The sequence below is a fragment of the Oncorhynchus tshawytscha genome, linkage group LG22 (genome assembly GCF_018296145.1).
Source record: "Oncorhynchus tshawytscha isolate Ot180627B linkage group LG22, Otsh_v2.0, whole genome shotgun sequence".
Taxonomy (NCBI): domain Eukaryota; kingdom Metazoa; phylum Chordata; class Actinopteri; order Salmoniformes; family Salmonidae; genus Oncorhynchus; species Oncorhynchus tshawytscha.
In genome coordinates this window covers 8,372,511-8,398,952 of record NC_056450.1, presented here as the reverse complement: position 1 = coordinate 8,398,952, position 26,442 = coordinate 8,372,511, and the positions used below count along the sequence as shown (strand labels likewise).

General features: G+C 42.5%; 1 protein-coding gene across 1 annotated transcript; it reads right to left on the bottom strand.

Annotated features, from left to right (window-relative positions):
• Positions 1–4,187: 4,187 nt before the first annotated feature.
• On the bottom strand, positions 4,188–24,096 carry LOC112221683 (complement C1q-like protein 4). The gene is made up of 3 exons (XM_024383915.2): positions 23,899–24,096; positions 21,775–22,440; positions 4,188–4,389 (listed from the first exon to the last, which is right to left on the bottom strand). Exons 2-3 carry the CDS (start codon positions 22,324–22,326, stop codon positions 4,210–4,212), a joined length of 732 nt encoding a protein of 243 aa, XP_024239683.2. The 5' UTR covers positions 22,327–22,440; positions 23,899–24,096; the 3' UTR covers positions 4,188–4,209.
• Between the last annotated feature and the right edge of the window lie 2,346 nt (positions 24,097–26,442).

Here is a 26,442-nt window from a genome sequence, read left to right as displayed (position 1 = left end):
ACCAGTCAACTATTTCCTCTCATTAGGTGCCAAGAGATCTATCGGTGTGTGTGCGTGCAAAAGGTAAGGTATCATAGCACAGGGGTGAATAGGTTGTCCACTAATTACTGAGCGTGTGCACAGGCCTGTGTTCGTGTTGGATGTAAGTCAAGTGTATTGATTATTTTAAACCTGCAATTTGTGAGCGTGTGATCCTCGTGGCTCTGCATTCGACAGGGGAACCTCTAATGGCCTGCAACCTGCCTCAAAACCTCTCCACCAATTAATTTTACACTGGAATCTATCTGCCAGGACTACTGGAGAGAGCAAGCGAGGGGGCTAAGCACACACACACTTTCGCTTTCTGTATTTTACTCACACACACATGCACACTCTCCCTTGCACACACGCAAAGATCCCCCACTCGTTCCCACAGGCAACAGATTCACCAAAGCCCTTTAAATCCAGAAGGCCTCTCTCCTTTAATTAAAGGTTTCCCTCTGCTCTCTGCCAATACTACAGGTACTGTAGTATTCAAGAACCAATCAAGGAGGAGGAGACATCGTCCTCTGGATGGCTAAATATTTCAACAGTGAAATTACAATAAAAAGGAGAGAGCAAAGATTACATACAAGCATAAATTAGTTCTACCTCGCATTTGAAAATACTGGGAAAAAACGTTTATCTGTCTAAATGGGATACATATCACTGGGGGAATCCCAGAGATAAATGTCTCAATTAGCCTAGTAATTACCAGACTGATTACCACTGCGTGGCGAACATGTATGTGAACTTGTGAGATCAGGCTGCTTGCGAGGCTGTCTCAATGCCAATAATAGTTATAGCTAAACTAGGATGATTATTGAAAAATTAAGATGATAATGGAAGGTTTATCATTCAGCCAAATTGATTTTTGGACTCAATTGGTATAGCACAGCTCTTGCACCACCAGGGTCGTAGGGTCTGATTCCTATTGGCGCAACACATGACTGTAAATCGCTTTGGATAAAAGCATAGGCTAACTATATACACACAATTAAATAATTTAGAGAGTAACAATGACAGTTTGAGGTGAAATCTCCATGCATATAATTCATGTATATGTTCATTTCCCGTCATTACCAGGCTTACATATCGATTTATTCCCTGAGAAAGTGACAGAAGCATAGGACTGACTATTGATTTTTTTTTTTAAAGCCAGTTCAATAATCTGCTTCTAATGGTGTACTTTTCAACTCTAACTAATCATGCGTTTTACATGACACGTTAAGCACAGACACAGAAATCAAGATCACCTCAAATATAATGTATTGACATGTTGTTTTGATTTACCACGCGACAATTCCATAGGCTCTCCATACATGTGTGAAGAGTAATATAGCTTATTCATCCTTATCATAATTATTTAGGAAGCATTTAAATAACATCTTCGATTTACCGAAGGTTACACGTGGTTTGTTGTGACAGCTAATACCTGTTGTTACGGGTCATACGGATGACTTAATAGAGCGTCCTAGAGCTTCAAATCCACATGCCTTAAACACCTGATACTTTTAAACACTGTTACACTTCATGTCCGTTTAGTTCTGTCAAGATAGATATCCTTGCCATTTAAAAAAGTAACATTGGATGGATTTTTTAGAGCAGGGTGTATCTTCTACAGCACTGGTCAATATATATTAATGTTTCATTGTAAGGCTGTGTCTTAACTAGACATATTGGAAATCCATTTAAAGAAAGGTTGGTCTGAGGCAGTGGCCACCCGTTGGGAGTTCGATCCCATTCCTCTCTCTCTCGCGCACAACCACACACAGCCATACTGCTCACAGGTCACATTTCCAATTCCACACAGACAGTTCAAGCACCAAGCAGTCACTCCAAATGAATGTCAAATTAGTGTGTTTGTGCATATATGTGCTGTTTATTTATCCTGTTAACATAGTTGGCTCCAACACAGTCCCCAGTCCATTTACAGTTGCTGGTGAATGTCATCCCCGGGTATCCAAACCAGACATGTAAGAATAGTGAAGTGAACAGCAGTGTTGTTGTTATATATATTTTAATAGCAATTCCGTGTACAACTTGGAAGTCAGCTTGTCAGGCTTTCATCCCAATGGTACAGAGAGTAGAGTAGTGTTTATACACATCAGATGGTTTTACATAATACTAAAAACTCATGTTAGCTCCCAAAGCTAACGCTTCGGGCTTTAGCTCAGTGGGCTAACACGATCTTGCATCACACACTCACAATCCGGTTTTAATAACCAGTTCGTCTCACTCCGAATGTGTAATGGGTAGAACTAATGATATTGGTTATACTATATGTACAGTTCACAATGTAAGTAGAAGAGAGACATGGAATATGCTGTATAATTCAATGTACCAAGTGTTAGTGCACCTATACTGCGCCCAATTTCCCCGATAGTGATGGGATTTGGGTTTACGAGTGTTTGAGAGATGTAACATACCTAAAAACCCCACGCAGAGAAAATGTTTGCTGTCTGTCGTTGAGGCATGTGTCGATACTGATAGGATCGAAAGAAATTCAACGCTGGTTTCGGATCAGCTTTCTCCATTTAAGTCTTACCTTGACCTAGACAGATATGATCAACTATGGCTGCAAATATCGAGGCGTCTTATTGTAATGCTTACCCTATAATAATGCACTAAATCGAGATTTGGGCACATCATTGAGCACGTTAGGCTACACATCATTAACTATATTGAGACAAATTACAGACAGTACCCTACAGTAGCAAAATATAACTCAATTGACATAGGCCTATAAGCCTACTGTATCAATATTTTAACGGAGTCATCTGGTTTTAATTTGAATAATATTTTTTTATACCTCGCTTGTTTGTATCAATTGCAAAGACAATTGCAACTTTATATGTGTAGTGTTTTTACGTTATCTGCGGCTAAACCATGTGATTCTATGTTTAGCGGAGATCTTCTGTGTGTAAAGTTAAGCTGGAGGCCAAAAAGCATCTAACGCCGCACTTGGCTTTCTATGGGCGGTCTGAGGCATGCCATAGATTACGAGCGTTTTCACGTGCAACATTAATAACGACGGTTTTGGAAAACAGCTTGAAGATTTTTAAGATGCTCACACTAAGGTTTTAACAATGAATTTATACTTAAGATGATTTTGGGAAGTCGGGCCCTGTACATTTTCTGATATCCTTACTTGTGCACACTCTGAAATGTAAACAGACAGGAGGGGTTAAGAAATTCACTTGGTCATGATGATTGCTTCAACACACAACTCTCTCATCACACACCCATAAAACACGTCATTGTAAAACCACACTCAGTCCAGTCTTTTGTGTTTGTTGCCATTTCAGTGTGTGTGTGTGTGTGTGTGTGTGTGTGTGTGTGTACTGTATGTGTGTGTATGTTGTGCGTGTGTTTGTATTCTACTCCTCTCCTTCCGTCCTCCCCTAGCCTCATGGTGTGATGGTTATAGAAGGTCAACCATCTGTGCTTAAACAGATGGGTTTGCTTTGAATGCTGTCTTCATTTTATTTTATCAGTTTTTGTGTCCTTCCTTGTTTGGTATTTTTATAACTTAAATCAATAAACAATTGATAATTAAAAATAATATTATAACAGTAAAGCAGTTCTGTCCTAGATTATGAACAACAGGGATCATACTGTACTTTGAACTTTTATTTTGAAACAGCAGGGGACTTTTATTTTGAAACAGCAACGGCTATTATTTTTTTAAACAGCTACCTTAGGGGATGTGATTGGGAACTATCCAAGTGGTCTTAAACTGAACTGCCCACTGGATTAGAGGGGGGTTAAATGTAGCGAAGTTGAGAACTTTGGAAAACTGTGATGGCTCCCGGAGCTAATTCCTTGGCTCTAGCTCAGTGTGCTAACCTGGTATTGATTCAAAACACTCCCGACCTTGGTCCCACTCAAGATGCTGAATGCATGGGTAGGACTGATTATCTTGGTTAAACTGTATGTCCAACTCACTATGTTAGTAGACGGTACATATGGCATATGCTGTATATTTCCCAATGCAACCTTGTGTACCTATTCTGTACATGTTGTAATATTCATATGTTCACACACACAAGGGGTCAATAAACATACTTGGTCATGATTGGCTTAAAATAACACTCAACACACCCATGAAACACTCCTTAATTTCAAAAACCACACTCAGTCTATGTCCTTTCATCCTTTCAGTGTGTGTGTGGGGGGGGTTGATTAGGGTCAGTCGGGGTAAATGAGGAACCCAGAGAAGGTGCTGTATTTGTTGGTGTTTCCTCCATGGACCTTCCCCCCATCCAGCTGTACACACACCTCGTCCCCCACGTCCAGATGCAGGATCACACTGTTGGATGCGTAGTCGTAGTTCTGGTCCGCATCCTGGGCTATGGCGCTGGCCTTTACCTGTCACACACACGCGTGCACACACAGAGGGGTAGACAGAGGGACAGTTAGGGGAAGGACAGAACAGACAGAGCAAATGGCATGGCTTGAAATACAGTTAAAACCATCAAGGTTCTAGCTTTAAAATAGGCAATTGTAACAGTAACTTAATTCATGCATGTGTGCCTACGTGTCCACATGAGTAAACCCAATTAAATGTTTTAACAAACAAGTAATGATCCACTGCCTGCGGGTCAATACAGACTGAGCTCCTTAACAGCATGCAAATGAGAATCTGTCTGACGCTCAGGCTGAGCCTGACACAGCAGATGCGCTCCAAATGGCACCCTATTCCCTGCACACATTTGGACCACAGTCATACTTGCCTTGATCAAACGCCGTGCACTATAAAGGGAATAGGTTGCCATTTGAGACGCTGACAGCCAGTCAATACCATGCATATTGAGCTCTGCTACTAGCACTAAGCTAGCATCATAAAGCTCGGTTTCCCGAAAGCACCTTAAGGCTAAGTAAATTGTTAGAACCTTGGTAGGTGCATCGTAAAATCGCCTAGCTGTTTCCCATAACCATTGTCATTAACGTGGCATGTGAAAACACTCGTAATCTAACGCCTTCCTCAGGCCACTCGTAGAACAGCTAAGTGCGTCGTTGTGATGCTTTTTCTGCCCTTCCACTTCTCTTTATACACAGAAGATCTCCGCTAAACATAGAATCACATCTCTGTCACCACTGATCAACTTCAGAACAAAGTTGACCACAAATACAAAGCTGCCAATGTCTTTCAATTGATACAAACCAGGGACTTATAAAAAATGCTTCAAATTAAAACCGAGATGACTGCATTAAAATATAAATACAGTAGGCTATAGGCCTATTTCAATTATATTGAAATACATTTAATGTTCAATCAAATGTGTTCTATTTTGCTACTTGTAGGCTACTGTCCGAAGGCTAATTATATGTCATGATGTATGGCCTAACGTGCACAATGATGTGCCAAATCTTTATTCAGTACATTATTATAGGGTAAGGATTAGAATAGGGCCCCCAGTGTCTGGTCTGGAGCGTGAAGTCATGAGCTCTCGCCTACTGTGTAGCAACCTCGCGGTGCCAAAAGCCCTGGTCTGCCCAAGAAAGCCTATGTAAATTACGATCACCAGAACAGCCAAACTAAAACATTTTGGAAGGCCGTTTTGGGTTCGTGTTTATTATGTTCAAGGTAAATCCCCACAGTAAATGATTTTAAAGTTCGCTACAAATTGAGATATTTAATTAAATAGTGATCCAGAGCATTGGGCCAGTAACCGAAAGGTTGCTGGATCGAATCACTGAGTTGACAAGATCAAAATCTGTCGTTCTGCACCTGAGCAAGGCAGTTAACCCACTGTTCCCCGTGAGCCAAAGACGTGGATGTCGATTAAGGCAGCCCCCCACACCTCTCTGATTCAGAGGGGTTGGGTTAAATGGGTTAAATGCAGAAGACACATTTGAGTAGAAGGCATTCAGTTGTACAACTGACTAGGTATCCCCCTTTCCATTCTGACTACTACATTGTCGTCACACAGGACCACGCGCTGACACAGACCAATCATGGGCCGACAGGCTATGTGGAGGCTCTCACCCTCATGCACGCTCTTTGCAAGTGCACCTAAGGGGGTGTGGTGTGCTCATAAATGTACTCTCTCAGGCAGGAAGAAAATTACTACATTGACCATGATCATTTGCTACTTACGGCCACTTTCACCATGATCCTTAGCGATCTTTTGGTGCCATTCAGCCCCATTCAGAAATATGGCGCCCTCCAAATTCAAATACTTCTGGTTTCATGCTCCATCGGGAGTTTTCCGTAGTGTAATGACTTGTTAGTCCTGAGATCGGGGGTGCCGGCTAGGCAAAGACCCCCCTCTCCTGGCGCTGTTGGCCAGTTTTATGATGGTCGTAAATACCTTCCCTTGCCAAGCAGTATGGAGGGAGAGACCTTAGTAGAACAAAGTACCTTCTCCTGCCAAAACTCCTACCTCTCCTAAATTTCAGAATTAAGCAACATTTCAATTTTTGAGAATGTGGAAATGGTCAGTGGAGACCAAAAGAACCCTCATGTCGAATTAGTTTTGATGTTGTAACATCATGAAAGACGGTAGAACCACATACTGTAACTGTATCTGTTTGTCTACACTTCTCAATTATGAGGTTTGCATCTGAATGTTGTATAAAATGAATGATTTAGTATCAGAATACTTTTGAGAAAATAGAAATGTGGTTTTAGTCTTCTAAATGAGAAAATGGTTTTTCATGTAAAGTTTATCAAGTCAGTAACCACTCCCACGTAAGCACAGAGATTATGCAAAACGTAATGGAATGCCCTTTTCCCCAAAGTGTTGAAAAGGATGCGCTGAAGAATTTAAATAAAGACCAGTTACGTGCAGCACCAGCTGAATACGTTACAAATGGTTCAGAAATCTACCACTCCATAGGCCATGCAGACTAAGGAGTAAAACTACAACTCTACCAAAGGACAAGACCAGAGAACGTGAGGACGCTGGTCCCCACATTGAAATGGTTACCACTCTATAGACCAAGCAGACTGACGTGTAAGCCAAATGTTGCAAAATGGTTCTAAACTCTGAAACTATCGATCACTACAGAAGAAGCAAATTCTAGACGTCACGTTATCAATCTGCAGATGGAAACGTATGTAGCCTAGGACGAGAACACCGACAACCTCTGAAGCATTCTAATGAGATCAACTTTAAGAACTACTGTACAGGGTACGTCGAAGTACCATTCTTACCACCACCACGACCAGAAGCTCTACCCAAGGACATGGTGATCTCTGGTGGCCGAACCAGAGCCGTGACCAAAGGATTTGGACGATCAAGGACTGCTCAATCGTAAATACATAAATTGCATTCTCTTTTCCGAATGAGCGGCTATTAGATTAAAAATCTGTTTTTTTCGTGAGCGTAGCTTCCCAAAGTCCGATAGAGTAACTCCTTTGTTTCCCTTCCTTACATCTTCAGCCATTGTAGGAAAGATGCATCGTCAAAACACTCATAAGCCTAAATTCCATCGTTATTGGGAAACCGTACCCAGGTCAATAGCTGGTGGTGGAAGATACTGTTGCTGTTTCTGGATCTGACTGGATGACTTCCAACCCCATAGACGACCCGTTGTCCCATGTTAACCTCTTCCTCATCTATTCTACACTAGCCAGTCAGCCTTCTGCTTCATTACACATGCCTGAGAACCCCATACACAGCTACAGCAGCTCTTTGATGACCAAAAATAGTGTGTGCGTGGGGGAGGGGGGTTAATGGACAATAAAGTACATATTATCTTATATTCACAGTCTTTTTAAAAAAGAGAGGAGTGAGTATATAAGATTTATATCTCAACTCTGTAGTCATATGTCTGTCTGGCATCAGTAGCCTAACCGTCCTTGGCTCTATCAGGCTCCATGTCCAGGCAGCCACGGCTCTGAGCACAGGCCACTCGATCTCTGTCAGCTCTCCAGACAACCGACGCACATCTCCAAGACACCGCACCACATGACAGGCTCAGAATATGATCTGCAGCTCAACTAACATGACTCTCAATCCCACCCACTGTACTGTGTCATTGGTAACACTTGACTTAAGGCTGAAAGGTATAATAATGCTTGATAAGCACGTATGAGCCCTTATGTCCTTCTCCACAACAAGCGACATTATGATATCTATATGCTAAGCTTAGGAAAAAAGGTGCTATTTAGAACCTTAAAGGGGTCTTCGGCTGTCCCCATAGGAGAACCCTTTGAAGAACCCTTTTTGGTTGCAGGTAGAACCCTTTAGGGTTCCATGTAGAACACTTTCTACAGAAGGTTCTACATGGAACACAAAATGGTTCTCTATGGGGACAGCTGAAGAACCCTTTTGCAACCCTTTTTTCTAAGAGTGTACATACCTGGCTAATCATTAGTAAGTAAGCCTTGTCTGAGCCAGAATGGCCCCTAGGTCCTTACCCCCAATCCATCTCCTTAATGCTGAGTGCCAAAACGAGAGGCATCGGGTCCCATTTTTAGAGTCTTTATTATGACTCAACCGGGGTTTGAAGCCCAAACCTTCCAATCTCAGGGCAGACCCGAACAAGAGAACACTGGCCCCACGTTCTGTATAAGTCATACTCAACAGAAATTTACCAGATGCTCTCATCCTGAGCAACTTACAGGAGCAATTAGGGTTACGTGCCTTGCTCAAGGGCACGATGGACATATGTTTCACCTAGTCAGCTTGGGGATTCAAACCAGCAACCTTTCAGTTACTGGCCGAACACTCTTAACCGCTAGGCTACCGGCAGATCATGCCGGCTTGTTTGTATGCTTTCTGTTGTTGTTGCACCATCTATGCTCAGTGGGCAGTCAGAGGGATAGAATAAAGGAATGATAGTCCTACAGTGAGCCAGGGGAATGGAGGACGAAAGAAAAAGAACATGACAGAGACGCACCACTTAGAAAAAACATGACAGTAAAAGGATGGCAAAAGGTTGACAGAGAGAGAGAGAGAGAGAAAGAAATCAGGGAATGAGAGGGGAGGAATATAGACGTGTGTGGGCTGAGGGACGAGGCAATAGGGAGATGGGTGGTGTGAGGGCCAGACTGAGATCACACCACAAGACAGATGTATAGACAAGACATGCAACATATCATGATAGCCAGACAAGTGAACAAACCATTAGAGAAAGAGAAAGAGAATGGGTTTAGACCAGGGCTCTCCAACCCTGTTCCTGGAGAGCTACCATCCTGTAGGTTTTTGATCCAACCTTAGTCTAGCGCACCTGATTCTAATAATTAGCTGGTCGATAAACTGAATCAGGTTAGTTACAACTGGGGTTGGAGTGAAAACCTACAGGAGGGTAGCTGCCCCGGGACAGGGTTGGAGAGCCCTGGTCTAAACCCATTCTGTCCCCCCTAGACAATGTCGATGTCTGTTATGAGTTACGTGAAATCAGTATACTAATTAATGAATCATGCTGACGTGATTCCTCCGGGGGATATTTCTCATGTTAACTCCACCTGTATGTGTCTGTGTTCGTGGTAGTTTCCTTCATTGCTGTTAGGGGACATTACATGTGGTTGGAGCTAGAGGTTATGGCGGTGACATAGTGACAGCAGTTTTTCCCCTGCCCTTGCCATCAAAAGTAATAGAGATTTGGTATTTAACGTTCTACCACGTTTGCAATGGTCTTGTCTACACTAATACTGTCTACACTGCTTTATAATATACCACAGAGGGGTAATATGTCATGCTATACTTCTTAAACACAACATCTCCCCTAACCTCTCATTAACTTTGTGGTGGTGCTATCGTTAATCTATTCATTTGTAGTCCCACGCGGACGATCTGTACATTATCTGGAAATAATGGGCAAAGTGGTAGGGACCTCAATACAATGTGCAATATGGACATACTGTCTTCATTCCCTCTGATTGAAGCTATCCCTGGCTCTTATTAATCTTTAATCCCGTAATCTTTTAATAGATCACCTGAAAGGTCAAGTGATTTCATACGGCCGTATTAAAATGTCAGGCCCCTGGCCCATTCTGTAATGACCAGCACCTGTATTAACTCCAAGTGACATGGATTGCTTCCCAAATGGCATCTTATTCCCTACATAGTGCATTACGTTTGACCAGAGCCCTAGTGGACTCTGGTCAAAAGAAGTGCACTAAATGGGGAATAGGATGCCATTTGGGGCACAAACATGGATATGGTAGAGCTGCTGAAATATAATATAATTATCCTTCAGAGTACTATAACGAAGGAAGCTCTGGCTCTGCCTATGTACGGTGCCTGACTCTTTGAAGAAGTGATGTAACCTGTATTTGAGACTTCAAGGCAACCAATAAAAGAGTTCATGATTATGTCATATAAATCTCTCAAAATAGAGATCTTTTGATCCTTCACGCCAGAGTAATTAGTAATCAGGTATGTACACAGTAAAGGCCTGTTCACCCGGCTACCATCTAAAAGGCGGAGACAGTAAAGGTGCATCAAAGCTGAGAGCGAGAGACTGATAAACAGCTTCTATCTCCAGGCCATCAGACTGTTAAACAGTCACCACTAGCCGGCCTCTACCCAGCCCAGTACCCTGCCCTGAACCTTAGACACTGCTGCCCTATGTAAATAGAATCATTGAACACGGGTCAGTTTAATAATGTTTACATATTGTTTTACCCACTTTAAATTTAAGCTAAGTACACGAAACATTAGAAACACCTGTTCTTTCCATGACATAGACTGATGAGGTGAATCCAGGTGAAAGCTATGATCTCTTATTGATATCACTTGTGAAATTTACTTTAATCAGTGTAGGATGAAGGGGAGGAGACAGGTTAAAGAAGGGTCTGTAAGCTTTAAGGCTGTTCTGAGGGCAAAAGGGGGTGCAACTCAATATGAGGAAAATGTTCTTAATGTTTTGTATACTCAATGTATATACTGTATTCTAGTCATGGCTCATCCTATTTAACTACTGCTGTACACACCTTTTCTATTTATACACAGTCCATACTGTCTATACACATCATTATATATATATAATCTGTATATACAATGCATTTGGAAAGTATTCAGACCCCTTGACTTTTTCCACATTTTGTTACATTACAGCCTTATTCTAAAATGGATTAAATAAAATAAAAACACAAAATAATCCATAATGAAATTTTTGCACACTTGAAATTCTTCATTTACATAAGTATTCAGAGCCTTTGCTATGAGTTTGAGATTGACTGAGTTTTTTTGGTAATGGGGTTGCTCCCTATGCACCTGCCAATGTTAATCTATTGAATATATTAGCAGCCAGACAGGAAACAGTTCTAAAGTTTTTTCCCCATTGATAACCTGAATGACAATGAACCTGACTCTCACCCTGAGGACATGACAAGGGAAAATACATATTGTAAGAGGAAAATCACATTTTTACCACCCGAAAGAAATCCCTCTCTTGAAACATATTGCCGCCTAGTTGAGAAAGATGTACATCATCTCCTGACTAAGAATAAATAGTACAAGGTATTCCACAATATGTCCAAAGCAGAGAAATAATATATTATGGAACTCTTATGGAACTGAAAGATCATTATAAAACCTGCAGACAAAGGAGGTGCAATAGTGATGCTAAATGCAGTAGACTATGAAAAGGAAATTCTGAGACAACTTAGTGATGATGAATTTTACAAAAGACTCCCAAAGGACCATACTAATCAATTCAAGTCTCTGATCCATTATAAATTGTCAAAAATGTGGAATGAAGGGGAAATTACAAAGACAGAATATGAGTTTATGAAAGTTGACTGCCCAATCACATCTGTCATATACGCTCTACCCAAAATTCACAAGCGCATGACACTACCTATACCAGGCAGGCTCATTGTGAGTAGTAATGGATCTCTGACAGAGAATATCTCTACCTTTGTAGACCATTTTGTGAAACCCTGGACAATCTCCCTCCCCAAGTATACTAGAGACTCTATTGATTTTATACTTTTTTTTTTTAACTCAGTGGACCATATACCTGAAAATCATATTCTGTGTACTTTTGATGTTACCAGTCTATGTACTAACATCCCCCATCAGGGTGGCCAAGAGGCCCTCAAGTTCTACCCCTAATGCTCTACCCAGCACCAATTGCATTGTTTTATCTTCAGAGGAGACTTTTTCCTCCAAACCAAAGGGACAGTGACAGGGAGCACTATGGCTCCTCATTATGCTAACCTATATCTAGGAATGTTTGAAAAACAGGTGATGTTGAATCCAGACCTTAACCCATTTCTCTTCAATATTCTCCTAATTCTGAGATGTTTGGATGACATTTTCATGATCTATACTGTCACCCTGGAAGAACTTTTGGAATCCCATGCTTATCTACACTCTATGAATGAACACCTTCACCATTATTTATGACCTATCACAAATCAGTCTTCTTGATGTGATGGTTATTAAGGACAAAACCACCCTCTATACAGATCTCTATAGGGGAAAGGGGGATACCTAGTCAGTTGTACAACTGAATGCCTTCAACTGAAATGTGTCTTCCGCATTTAACCCAACCCCTCTGAATCAGAGAGGTGCGGGGGGGGGGGCTGCCTTAATTGACATCCACGTCTTCGGCCGCCGGGGGAACAGTGGGTTAACTGCTTTGCTCAGGTGCAGAACGACCAATTTTTACCTTGTCTGCTCGGGGATTCGATCCAGCAACCTTTCGGTTACTGGCCCAACGCTCTAACCACTAGGAAACCTAGGGACAGGAACACCCTCCTTAGAGGTGACATCTTTCATCCACGTCCACTTATTAAAAGTCTCCCTATAAGTCAATTCAGTCATATCAGAAGAATATTCAGCTCTGATGCTGCTTATCAGAAACAGACCACGGACTTCACACAAAGGTTTAAGCAAAGGGGGTACAAAGACAAGTGGGTAAAACATGGCAATGATCGTTTTGAAGGACTAACACAGTTGGAAAGCCTTCAACCAAAAGTCAAAGAAAAAGCAGAGCATGTACCATCATGCATTACCCAATTCTCACCATTGGGTAAGGCATTGAAGGACATTATCAGGAAGCACTGGTACATTATTGATACTGACCCATAATCGAAACACATTTTTAAATATCCCCCACGTATGGTTTTTAAAAGACCTCCAAACGTGAGAGATATTGTGGTTAAATCTGATTACCCACCAGAGAAAAGGGAAACTTTTTGGGACAAGGTTCCGGAAGGTAATTACAAATGTGGCCAGTGTTCTCGATGCAGCTTACCCACCCCCGCACAGGAGAACGATTTAAGATCAAGGGCCTGATTACCACCAATGTTATTTACATGTTGAAATGTCCTTGTGGTCTGTCTTACATAGGGAAAACCCATAGAAGCCTTAAGACACGGACCAGTGAGCACCGCAGCAACATACGAACAGGTGAGACAAAACATCCGGTTGCTGTTCATTTTGTACAAGCTGGACACCCAATTAGTTCTCTGAGATACATTGGAATAGAAATGGTCAAGATGTCACGCAGGGGAGGGGACATTGAGAGGAAACTTCTTCAAAGGGATTCTTTCTGGATCCACAGGCTGAACACACTGTCTCCTCTTGGCCATAACGAGGAGTTTGACTATAGTTTCAATGTCTAAATTGTGTTTGTTTTTATCCTAATTTAATATTGTATGTGTATTACTGTAAATATTGATCACATTCCCTGTGTATGATCATATATTTTGATTCATTGAATGTTAATATTGGGAAACTATGTTCTACATTTTCTTTACCTCCTGTTTCAGGAAGTGATGTCACTGAGTACTGCCCCTATATATAGGATGTTCCACCCCCACCTGGGATATTGATGCCTGTCGTAAATAAATATCATCTGGGAGCATGAGCAGCAGGGAGCGGCTTTTTACTTTCTGTTGTCCACAAATTAAATTGATTGCACGTGATTTGGAAAAGCACACACCTGTCTACATAAGGTCACACAGTTGACAATGCATGTCAGAGCAAAAACCAAGCTATGAGGTCAAAGGAATTGTCCGTAGAGCTCCGAGACAGGATTGTGTCGAGGCAAAGATCTGGGGAAGGGTACCAAAACATTTTGGCAGCATTGAAGGTCCCCAAGAACACAGTGGCCTGCATCAATCTTGAATGGAAGAAGTTTGGAACCACTAAGACTCTTCATAGAGCTGGCCGCCCAGCCAAACTAAGCAATCGGGGGAGAAGGGCCTTGGTCAGGGAGGTGACCAAGAACCCAATGGTCACTCTGACAGAGCTTCACTGTGGAGATGGGAGAACCTTCCAGAAGGAAACCATCTCTGCAGCACTCCACCAATCAGGCCTTTATGGTAGAGTGGCCAGACGGAGAAACTAGGTAAAAGGCACGTGAAAACCCGCTTGGATTTTGTGAAAAGAGTCTCTGGTCTGATGAAACCAAGATTGAACTCTTTGGCCTGAATTCCAAGCGTCACGTCTGGAGGAAACCTGACCCGTACCCGTACGGTTAAGCACGGTGGTGGCAACATCATGCTGTGTGGATGTTTTTCAGCAGCAAGGACTGGGAGACTAGTAAGTATCGAGGGAAAAATGAACGGAGCGAAGTACAGAGAGATCCTTGATAAAAACCTGCTCCAGAGCGCTCAGGACCTCAGACTGGGGGCGAAGGTTCACCTTCCAACAGGACAACAACCCTAAGCACAGAGCCAGACAACGTAGGAGTGGCTTCGGAACAAGTCTCTGAATGTCCTTGAGTGGCCCAGCAAGAGCCAGTACTTGAACATTATCGAACATCTCTGGAGAGACCTGAAAATACCTGTGTAGCGACGCTCCCCATCCAGCCTTACAGAGCTTGAGAGATTCTGCCGAGAAGAATGGGAGAAAATCCCCAAATACAGGTGTGCCAAGCTTGTAGCATCATAACCTCGATGACTCGAGGCTGTAATCGCTGCCAAAGGTGCTTCAACAAAGTAATGAGTAAAGGATCTGAATACTTATGTAAATGTGATATTTCATTATTACATTTTTTTATACATTTGCAAACTATTAGGAAAACCTGTTTTTGCTTTGTCGTTATGGGGTTTGTTGTGTGGATTGTTGAGGGAAGAAAAGCAATTTATCAATTTTAGAATAATGCTATAACGTAGCAAAATGTGGAAAATGTCAAGGGGTCTGAATATTTTCCGAATTCACTGTATGTACAGTTCCAGTCAAAAGTTTGGACACACCTACTCATTCAAGGGTTTTTCTTTATTTTTACTAATTTCTACATTGTAGAATAATAGTGAAGACATAAAAACTATGAAATAACACGTATGGAATCATGTCGTAACCAAAAAAAAGTGTTAAACAAATCAAAATATATTTTCTATTTTAGATTCTTTAAAGTAGCCACCCTTTGCCTTGATGACAGCTTTGCACACACTTGGCATTCTCTCAACCAGCTTCGTGAGGTAGTCACCTGGAATGCATTTAAATTAACAGGTGTGCTTTGTTGAAAGTTAATTTGGTATAATTTCTTTCCTTTTTAATGCGTTTGAGCCAATCAGTTGTGTTGTGACAACAGAAGATAGCCCTATTTGGTAAAATACTATGTCCATATTATGACAAGAACAGCTCAAATAAGCAAAGAGAAATGACAATCCATCATTATTTTAAGACATGAAGGTCAGTCAACCCGGAAAATTTCAAGAACTTTGAAGGTTTCATCAAATGCAGTCGCAAAAACCATCAAGAGCTATGATGAAACTGGCTCTCATGAGGACTCTACAGGAAAGGAAGACCCAGAGTTGCCTCTGCTGCAGAAGATAAGTTCATTAGAGTTAACTGCACCTCAGATTGCAGCCCAAATAAATGCTTCACAGAGTTCAAGTAACAGACACATCTCAACATCAACTGTTCAGAGGAGACTTGGGGCCAAGAAACACAAGCAATGGATATTTGACCGGTGGAAATCTGTCCTTTGGTCTGATGAATCCAAATTTCAGATTTTTGGTTCCAACCACTGTGTCTTTGTGAGACGCAGAGTAGGTGAACGGATGTGTGGTTCCCACCGTGAAGCATGGAGGAGGAGGCGTGATGGCATGGAGGTGCTTTGCTGATGACACTGTCAGTGATTTATTTAGAATTCACTTAACCAGCATGGCTACCACAGCATTCAGCAGCGATACGCCATCCCATCTGGTTTGCGTCTAGTGGGACTATCATTTGTTTTTCAACAGGACAATGACCCAACACACCTGCAGGCTAGGCAAGGGGTTTTTCACCAAGAAGGAGAGTGATGGAGTGCTGCATCAGATGACCTGGCCTCCACAATCAACCGACCTCAACCCAATTGAGGTGGTTTGGGATGACTTTGACCGCAGAGTGAAGGAAAAGCAGCCAGCAAGTGTGGGAACTCCTTCAAGACTGTTGGAAAAGTATTCCAGGTGACTCCCTCATGAAGCTGGTTGAGAGAATGCCAGTAGTGTGCAAAGCTGTCATCAAGGCAAAGAGTGGCTACTTTGAAGAATCTAATCTTGTTTATTAACACTTTTTTGGTTACTACATGATGTGTTATTTCATAGTTTTGATGCCTTCACTATTATTCTACAATCTAGAGAATCGTGAAAAGAAAGGAAAACCCTTGAATGATTAGGTGTGTCCAAACTTTTGAATTAAACTGTATATATTTACAAAAATATGTGTGGGGGATTGGAAATGATGCAGACAATTACATTGATGGAAGCTACAATCTATCTGCAATATTAAAGCTGACCTACCTCCTCATTTTTTTTTTAAATAAACATCTCAAGGAGGATCATTGGAAACAGGATGCACCTGAGCTCAATTTCGAGTCCTATAGCAAACGGTCTGAAAACTTATGCAAATGAGGTATTTCTGTTTTGAATTTTTTGTACATTTGGAAAAATGTCTCAACTTGTTTTCGCTTCGTCATTATGGGGTAATGTGTATGTTGATGAGGAAAACAATTAATTTAATCCTTTTAGAATAAGGCTGTAACATAACAAAATGTGGAAAAGGGAAGGGTCTGAATACTTTCCAAATGCACATTTATCTGCAAATCTGTGCACGCAGACGATAAACTTTGTTTTCATTTTAATTACATATTCAGACCTCGTAGTCTAGACTGTTATTGTATAGGACTGTGAGAAGAAGAGAAACCTTGACATATGGTATCAAAATGTACAATTTAGCCCAAAGTATAATATATTGTAAATGAGATCTTTTGCATATCACAGTAATGCCACTGACATAGTCAACTGTATTTATAAGAAGGTAGCCCATTAGATGTTGTTAGCACTCACCCTCATTCATGTAAAATGCCAACAAAACTCTAGAAAACAATGCAATGCTAAAGTAGCTTGTTTCCCTGTAAAACCCAACCAAGAGTCCTCTTGGGGCAGCTAAAACCTTTTCAATAAATCTTCTATTTCTACTGCTTTCTCCTCACCCCGCTCTCGCTCTCTGCCTGCCTGTCTTGTCTTGCCATGTGCAGCAGAGAGAGAGAGAGAGAGTCCCCTCTCTAAAGAGCTACTTTTCTATTGGCTTCGCTCTAATAGGTCAGTATATCACAGCCAATGAATCCTGTCAGTTTTATTACCACTGGACCAAGGCACTACAGATAAAAACAAGGCTTTGTATACCCTCACATCTCCCTGCTGGTCTCACAGAATAGCTGTGCTTGATCAGTTTGTTACCCTAGCCACACCCAGCCCTCCTTCACCACCACCCCCCTCCTCTCATCCCTCTGGTCCTTCTGTTTTGTGTTTCTCCTTTCGTCTACCCTTGTCTGACTCTTTCAACACACACGTTCACACATCCCAGGTTGTATATGAAATGACAGTGCAGCTGCCTCCCTCGCTCCCTCCTTTCCAGGACCGTTAACCAGAGACTCTGTGTTGAAAGGGCCAGGCCCAGCCAGACACAGATAGAGAGACAGCCCCAGGCTCTAGGCTGGCCCCAGGGGCCCCCTTTCTCCTCGAAGCCCCAGGATCCGCTCAGTGTGGCGGCCTCACATGGAGGATCTCACTCCCCCTCTCCTGGCCATCTCCATCCCCCTGTTGCTCTCTCTCTCTCTCTTGCTCTCTCTCTCTCGCTCTCTCTCTCTCTCGCTCTCTCTCTCTCACTCTCTCTGTCCCTCTCTCTCTGCTCTGACTCTCTCTTTCTTGCTCCCACACAACCCCCACCTCCACATGAATCTCCTTCATAATCCTACCATGCCTCCCTCACGACTGTTTGTCTCTCTGTCATTTCACCATTACCAGCAAAAATAGCAGACCTACGTAAATAATCCTTTCACATATTGGAGCAATAGTTCTACCATAAAAGCCCCTGCACCCAAATATTATGCTTAATACATGCATAATAAATTATGTTAAAAAATCTTACAAAATAATAGACTTATACTTATACTGCTCCTTCTTTGAATAATTGGGGAAATCAAAAGTGGCCACATGCCAGCGTTTTTAACTTGAGCTTCCCTCCGACTATATGCCTGAGGGAAAAAAGCACCCATTCACAGTTTGCCCAAAATAATGAGGAGGATGACATATGCTGGGTGTCAATGGGAAGTCACAGCAACACAGCATCACTGTCATCAGCAACATGAGATGCTAATGTAATATTGGCTTGTCACTACGGACGTCTAGCAGAATGACAAGCTGACCTTTACAGATGACAATCAATCGTTGTTATTTAAATAATCTATGAGAAAACACATTGCTAAGAGCAAATATATGTAGCCTATATTACTTTTGTCTATATCATTACCTTGGTCAAAATGGTTATGTTATGGTAACACAAGATATTACCACTCCAGAGGAGTGGATGAATCAATTAATTAATCTGATGGGTTTTTAAACTTTAACCACCACATACTGTATAGAACCACTACTAACAGCCACATACAGTCGCTTTCTATAACATGTCTAAGATCTAATAAGGTTACGGCCATAGCACCACACACACACACACACACACACACACACACACACACACACACACACACACACACACACACACACACACACACACTTGCTTAATCTATCTGCCTTAGAGTGGACACTGGACAGACACACAGGGCTTAGCTGCACCTCTAGCTGGCTGGCTGGCTATAGACATGCTTCATGTCCTGTGTGGACTCCGTGACCTGCGTCTGATTTAGAAACAACTACCATACGGACGCTGACCAGGGCATGGAAAATAACTGAGGCATTGATCGATGTCTGGAAACAGAATGTAACTATGTAAATGGTGACTAAGAAGTAGTTCTAATATAGCACCACCAATGAGAGAAGCTTGGTGGGGGTGTGGGCGTTCACATAGATTTTCAGTGTGGAACGCATTTTCTCCCATGTTTATATTTTTACTTGATTCATTTAATTATCAGTCAGACCAACACAATGCCGTTGTGGCTATGAACTTTGATATTTTGTATTTATAATCCTTTAAAGCCACAGCTATAGACAGACACTGTGGGGCGTGTCCCTAAAGGACACTACTTAATCCCTATAGTACACTACTTGAGGACTATAGGCTGCAGTCAAAAGTGCATTATAGAGATAATAGGCTGCCATTTGGGGGACACACAACTTTCTCACAAAGTTGCAATACTGCTGCACCTGCGGCAATGGAAGAAGAGGTCCTTTGACTCTGAAGTCAGGAGGAATACAGCATGTTGGACACAGCGGCCATTTTGTAGATACTGTACCATCACTGATAGGGATATAGCCTCAGGGATAGAGCTCTTCTGCCTCAGGTGTTCAGAATGTAATGCACCGTTTGGAGGGTACGAAGAGTCAGGTAAATGAACGATACGACTTGGACAAGAGACAGCATACGGAATTCAACAGGACATTACTTTATTCTTGGTCAGGCAGCCACCATCTCAATCAGTTTACGTGACAGAGAGGAATATATAGACACAGGTCAGGCATTACTAATCAATGATCATCAACTCGAATTTGAACTCTTACAAGAATAAGACCATGCAGCAAAACAGTAGTGATTCATTTACACCACACTTCTATCTACATACATCTAATCTCTCGCGTGGACAGATGCACGTACCACAACTGGTATCATTGCATTTGTCAACAGACTGTGGGACGCAATGACTGACAAGGAACATTGTCTTGGTGCGCTGGTTTTTCGTCACTGACCATTTGGACAAATCATGATTTCGCAGGTACTTGCATCTTTCCAATCTCAAGAGGAGGGGACATTTGGCCCATAGACTTGCAACTTGCGGAGAGAGAGAAGGGTGGTGCAACCGCCTTGCTCTCGCCCCTCTTTCTGGTAACTTTTATAACACATCTCCCCACAGGACTTGAGCATCAGATGCAACTAGGCAAGATTTTAGTTCTGGGTTTCCGAGATTAAGTAAGCTAAATACATATCCCGAAAAACTTTTTGGGGAATTGACTAGGCTGCAGTCGCGGTAACTCGAAAAATCATCTTCTTATATTTAGAGTGGAACATGAACACTGATATTGTGCTGGAGATAATGAATAAGAGGGTAAAAAGTGGTGAACTGTCGCTTTAAACCGATTTCTAATATGAGATCTGATCTCTATATAAACTGTTAAAATAAACGGGGCCACCTGATGGTTGTGAGATGGACGTGGGTCTCTGTGACGTTAAATAATTGAATTGAGTGAAACTATAATTTATGGACAATCAATGGACAATGACGAGAGGAGGGTAGGAGTGGAGGATAGGGGGTAGAGAGAGGAGGGTGTAGAGGGTGGTAGAGGCAGGAGAGGCAGGAGAGGGGCATACGGGGGTAGAGCGGAGGCAGAAGTGGGGGGTGGGGGTGGTGTTTCAGAGGATCTAATCTAGGAGTTATGAATGATTTAACAGGGTGATGAGATGACTAGAATGACAATATATCTGATATCGCTAACTGGTAGCCAAATACATTCACTCAGGCTTTGGACACATTTAAAGGACTGAATGCCACACTGCTAAAATAAAGAACGTGGTGACTGTCTGATTTATTCAGATGAAAACATAGCAGTGTTAAAGTCCTCAAATTAAATCCCTGTGATTTATCCCACACCTCTTATTTTCCTCTCCAATTTTTTGTTCCTCTTCCCACCATCAGGCCCTCTATCTTTAATTAGTACCAGGGGAACGAGAGAACAGGGAACGAGGGATGAGTGGCCTGTCAGTTTCACTTTCATTATTTATTTATCTATCTGACGTGTAAGCTGACTCGTCCGAGTTGTGACAGCCTGTGCCCCAAATGGCACCCTATTCCCTTTATAGTGCACTACTTTTGATCAGCGCAGGGCCCAAAGGGCTCTGGTCAAAAGTAATGCACTATGTAGGGAATCGGGCGCCATTTGGTACACACACTGAAGGACAGACATTTCTCCAGTGCTCCTTAGCGCTTACATTTAGGAGATATTTAAGTCCTGGAGTATAATACCAAATGGCACCCTATTCCTATGGGCCCTATATAGTGCACTATATAGAGGATAGGGTGCCATTTGGGACACAATCCTGGTGTATTATATCGACTCATTTTACTTTCCTTTGGTGAAGACCGACGGCAGCATACTGCCACTTGTCATTTGGCTACGGCTTATGGGAATACAAATATTAGTAACTGTGATTTGAAAGTGTAAATGGTGTTTTTAAAGCACGACTTCTCTTTAATGAGGGAAAATATTTTCTTAGCTATATTTTGCTGCCGTGTTGCTGCGACCCGTAGGTACATGGGAATGTGATGTGAATTGAAAGTGACCAATCTTGTATAGCAAAGGTGAAAATGAGTCAATTAGTGACTCTGAGGTAATGGTCAGTGGAGATGTGTTGCTCGGACAAACACACATGCACGCACACGCACACTCTCTATCTCTCCTACCTGTCCGTTCTTCTTCAGGTCGGCCCACATGCTGGTCCCGTCTCCACCCCTCATCAGAACATGGTAGGTGAAGTAGTAAATACCTGGTAGAGGACAGGTGAACTTCCCAGTACTAGGCTCATAGTAGTTCCCTACATTGGTCACCACATCATCAAACTTCAACACCTCGATGCCCTCATGCTGTTTCCTTAGCCCTGCATAGAAGGCAATCTTAGGGCTGTAGAAGGAGGGGACATAACCATTAGGTCCAGGGCCGGGAGGCCCCTGTGGGCCTGGCTTGCCTGGTTCCCCAGGGGGCCCTGGGTCGCCCGGAGGACCAGAGATCCCAGGGACCCCGCGGTACCCCGTTTTCTTCCGCCCAGGGTAGTCCGGTTGGGGGGACACGGCTGTCAGCTCCTGGCCTGGTTGGGCAGTACTATATGGATCACAGACCATTCTGCAGCTCCCCAGCATCTCATAATGGGTCCCCCCTCCGCCACTTCCTGGGTTAGCTCCTCCACCTTTGGCGGTGTGGACCAATAGAGGGATGGCGATCAGGAGGAGTAGGACCATGGCCACGCCCACGGCGGCTCCGATGACACACTTCCAGCGGCTGAGCCGAGAGGCAGCCAGGGTCAGAAAGTCCTCCTCCCCTTTAGACGGAATGCTGCCGGGTGCCAGGGTGGACTATAGAGAGACAGAATATGAAAGAGTGTAAGGGGGGGTAGGTGAATGAAAGACTAGAAGGAGTGCATGGAGAGGTTTGGCTGCTGTATGAATTTGGTGCTCTCAGACTAGGACCACAGGCAGCCAATAGAGAGGGTCCATTGAGACACCCTGAGTAGAATGTGGGCGAGAAAAAGGAAGATGGCGGACGGAGAGATCAATGACGAAGGGAAGAGAGGAACAACAGGGGACAGGGGGATGACGAAGGGAAAGGGGTGGTGAAGGAGCAGGATTGAACTATTTTAAAATCAGTGTTCAGGCAACACTGTGTTGTAGTTGATCTGGACAAAGATCTGGTTTGGATTGTGTTGGACAGCTTATAGAAAACATCATTTATTTCATTAAGCCTCTTTCACCCGTTTTTTTCCCAGTTCTTGTCTTCCAGAGTTCTTCTAGTCTCTGCTTTGAATAAATTCCTTATATTTTCTGTGCATCAAACATCAACCAAACCCAGCCCAAGAGAGAGTACAATAGTTAAACTTGTGACATCAGAACTTATCCAGAGCTCACTGATTCGACATCAGGTGCCAAATTCAGCTAATTATGTACTGTAGTTGGCAATTGTTTTTTGTTTGTTTAATGAAGAGTCATTCACAGTCTCTTGTTAATTAAATAGAGCACATCTGCTTTACTTAATGTCCCCCTACGAAGGACTGCATCTCACCTAATAGAGGTGTCATGGCTGTGAGGGAAAAGATAGGAAGAGAAGGAAAAAATAAAGTCGATGTGTTCAGAGTTCCCTTCCTGTCAGAATAATTTTAGTCCTCTGTGTTTAAAGGATGGTAGTGGTATTATAGGGTTTCCTGGTCTAATTGGAGGGTGCCGGGGAGAGAAACCAATAAAATCTTTATTTTGTGATCCAAGGTATTCTGGGACGCACAAAGTCTGTGGAAAGATGAAGGAAACAAAATACATTCATATAGTGTTTATATTTCTATTATTTTATATTATCCCATCCAATTAATATAATTATCCAAGCTACAACTCAAACGCTCCTTGAGGTTTGACACTGACCACTCTCATTTAAAACAACTGGTATTTTCTACATGGAGGACAGTGTTTCATTTCAGGTCCTCTTTTCAGATACATGCACAAATAAGCCAATTATTGAAATCGTTTATGAGATCTTACAAGGTCAAAATTTTACAAAATCTGACAAAATGTAGTTTTATGTTCATCCCAAGCGATCCCTACATATTTAATTAACAGCCTTTTTTAAAGGAATTTAATTCACTTCCAATTATCAAGTAATTTTTATTTGTTATATACTTAATCGAATTATTAGTAGCTTATAGGTAGCCTACAGTATTTATATTCGTTTGTATTACTGTTCAGAACATGTCTCACTCTCTCCATGACAAATCTGGGGAACGGACACATCAAATCAAAAAGCATGCACTGCGCCTTATTGTTACTCACTCTCTGTCTTCCTACTGTAATGACACTGGAGTCAAGAAGATATCTCCACCGGGCGTCTTTGAATGGAGTGTATCCAGGTACGAATCCTCCCAGGTGCGATGAGACTCCGCGAACAACTTCGCGCGTCAAATAAATAGCCGAGGGCGCGCGCACTTTTAAGCAGGAGAAGCCCGGGAAGTGAAGAGAAGGAATATAAAAAATCACTCCTCACCACCACTTCTACGGTAATTCTCCGTTTCGACTGAGATCAGTACAGTGCGGTTACTTATGAAGTCCAACATAGATCTCAATAAATGAGGGAAATAACCAACCCGAAGTTGCTAAAAATGTTTTTTTTTGTCGCCCTCGGTAGCTTGTCCAAGTTACTGTTGAGTGTTGAACACGGAGCATCCTTTTGTTTATAAAAACCGAGTTACTTTGAGGAACGGATTTTGTTCCATCTCCAACAAACCGCGTTAAAAAATCTCCCACTCCCTCCCTGTGTAGGCAACACCTGTAAGATCTCTCGCTCTCTCACCCTCTATCTCTTTCTCTCTCCCCCCACCGTCTCCCTCTCTCTCTATCCTTGTGTTTTTGATTGCAATCATTTTATTACAAAATATAGCCCTTGGAATGTCTTTTATATGGAAGCCCATACCCGCCTCCAATTATTCTTTTTTATGTCGATATGTCGAGATACTATCTAAGAATGTCAAGATACTAACTTCAAAGTTTGAGATACTTTTGTATATATAGTGTATGTGGACACCCCTTCAAATGAGTGGATTCAGCTATTTCAGCCACACTCCCTTGCTGACAGGTGTATAAAATCGAGCACACAGCCATGCAATCTCCATAGACAAACATTGGCAGTAGAATGGCGCGTACTGAAGAGCTCAGTGACTTTCAACGTGGCACCGTCATAGGATGCCACCTTTCCAAGTCAACTCGTCAAATTTCTGTCCTGCTAGAGCTGCCCCGGTCAACTGTAAGTGCTGTTATTGTGAATTGGAAATGTGTAGGAGCAACAATGGCTCAGCCGTGAAGTGGTAGGCCACACAAGCTCACAGAACGAGTGAGCTTGTGCTGAATGCTGAAGCGCGTAGCGTGCTGAGTGCTGAAGTGCGTAGCGCATAAAAATCGTCTGTCCTCGGTTGCAACACTCACTACCGTGTTCCAAACTGCCTCTGGAAGCAAAGTCAGCACAATAACTGTTCGTCGGGAGCTTCATGAAATGGGTTCCATGGCCGAGCAGCCACACACAACCCTAAGATTACCATGCGCAAATGCCAAGTGTCGGCTGGAGTGGTGTAAACCTCACCGCTCTGGAGTGATGAATCATACTTCACCACCTGGCAGTCCAACGCCGAATCTGGGTTTGGCGGATGCCAGGAGAACGCTACCTGCCCGAATGCATAATGCCAACTGTAAAGTTTGGTGGAGGGGGAATAATGGTCTGGGGCTGTTTTTCATGGTTCAGTCTAGGCCCCTTAGTTCCAGTGAAGGGAAATCTTAATGCTACAGCATACAATAACATTCTAGACGATTCTGTGCTTCCATCTTTGTGGCAACAGTTTGGGGAAAGCCCTTTCCTGTTTCAGCATGACAATAACCCTGTGCACAAATTGAGGTCCATACAGAAATGGTTTGTCGAGATCAGTGTGGAAGAACTTGACTGGCATGCATAGACCCCTGACCTCAACCTCATCAAACACCTTTGGGATGAATTGGAACGCCGACTGCGAGCCAGGCCTCATCGCCCAACATCAGTGCCTGACCTCAATGCTCTTGTGGCTTAATGGAAGCAAGTCCCCGCTGCAATGTTCCAACAGTGGACACTACGTTAAAAAAAAACTAGAAAACAACTGCAATGGACAATAGAACTAACCCTGCATAAATCAAGCTCAGCTCTGTTAGTTCTTTTATCCAATCATAGTTGTTGTCTATTTTTTTTTTTACAATATGACCTGATTAGAAACATCTGGTCCCATCATAGCCCATATAAAACCATTTTACAACCATTTATTACCATGTCACGCCCTACAGCTAGGGTTCTGAGTTTTACCTGGTTATGTTAACCTACCAGATTAGGGGAAACTCTGGGCTCCAGGAAAACACTCCTGTGGTACCGCCTCTGAAATCACCACACAATGTTACAAATTAAGGAACATATCCTATACGTATAAGTTCAATTTGTACTTACGTTACTCAGCATTTTTACTAACTATGTTGAAATGTTGAGATAGTATCGACGTTAAAAAAAATGGTGGCAGAGATGGGCTTCCATAGTTTTTAACCATTTTTCTTTTCAAAAGGACACAAAATAGATAGGATGAATGGCAATGCTAATGGTTATATTTCCACCTACCCTGATGAGAGGGGAGGAAGGAAACAAACAGCTATATAATGTTGTATAAAATACCTACAATTTGCCTGCTTGTTCATGCTTCTCTACAACTACATCACATGTCCTTAACCCACCTGTTGTTACCTGTTGGTAAGACTTCTGTGGCAAAACCATTAAATGGTAGGCACAATCCTGCAAGAAAGAGAGGTAGAAGGAGG

What these genes read in the sequence shown, in the direction of transcription:
- LOC112221683 (XM_024383915.2), bottom strand. Translation starts at nt 22,326, where the DNA reads ATGGTCCTACTCCTCCTGATCGCCATCCCTCTATTGGTCCACACCGCC. An exon ending in ACCTGAAGAAGAACGGACAG is followed by an intron (nt 4,390 to 21,774) that starts GTAGGAGAGATA and finishes TGTGTGTGACAG; the next exon opens with GTAAAGGCCAGCGCCATAGC.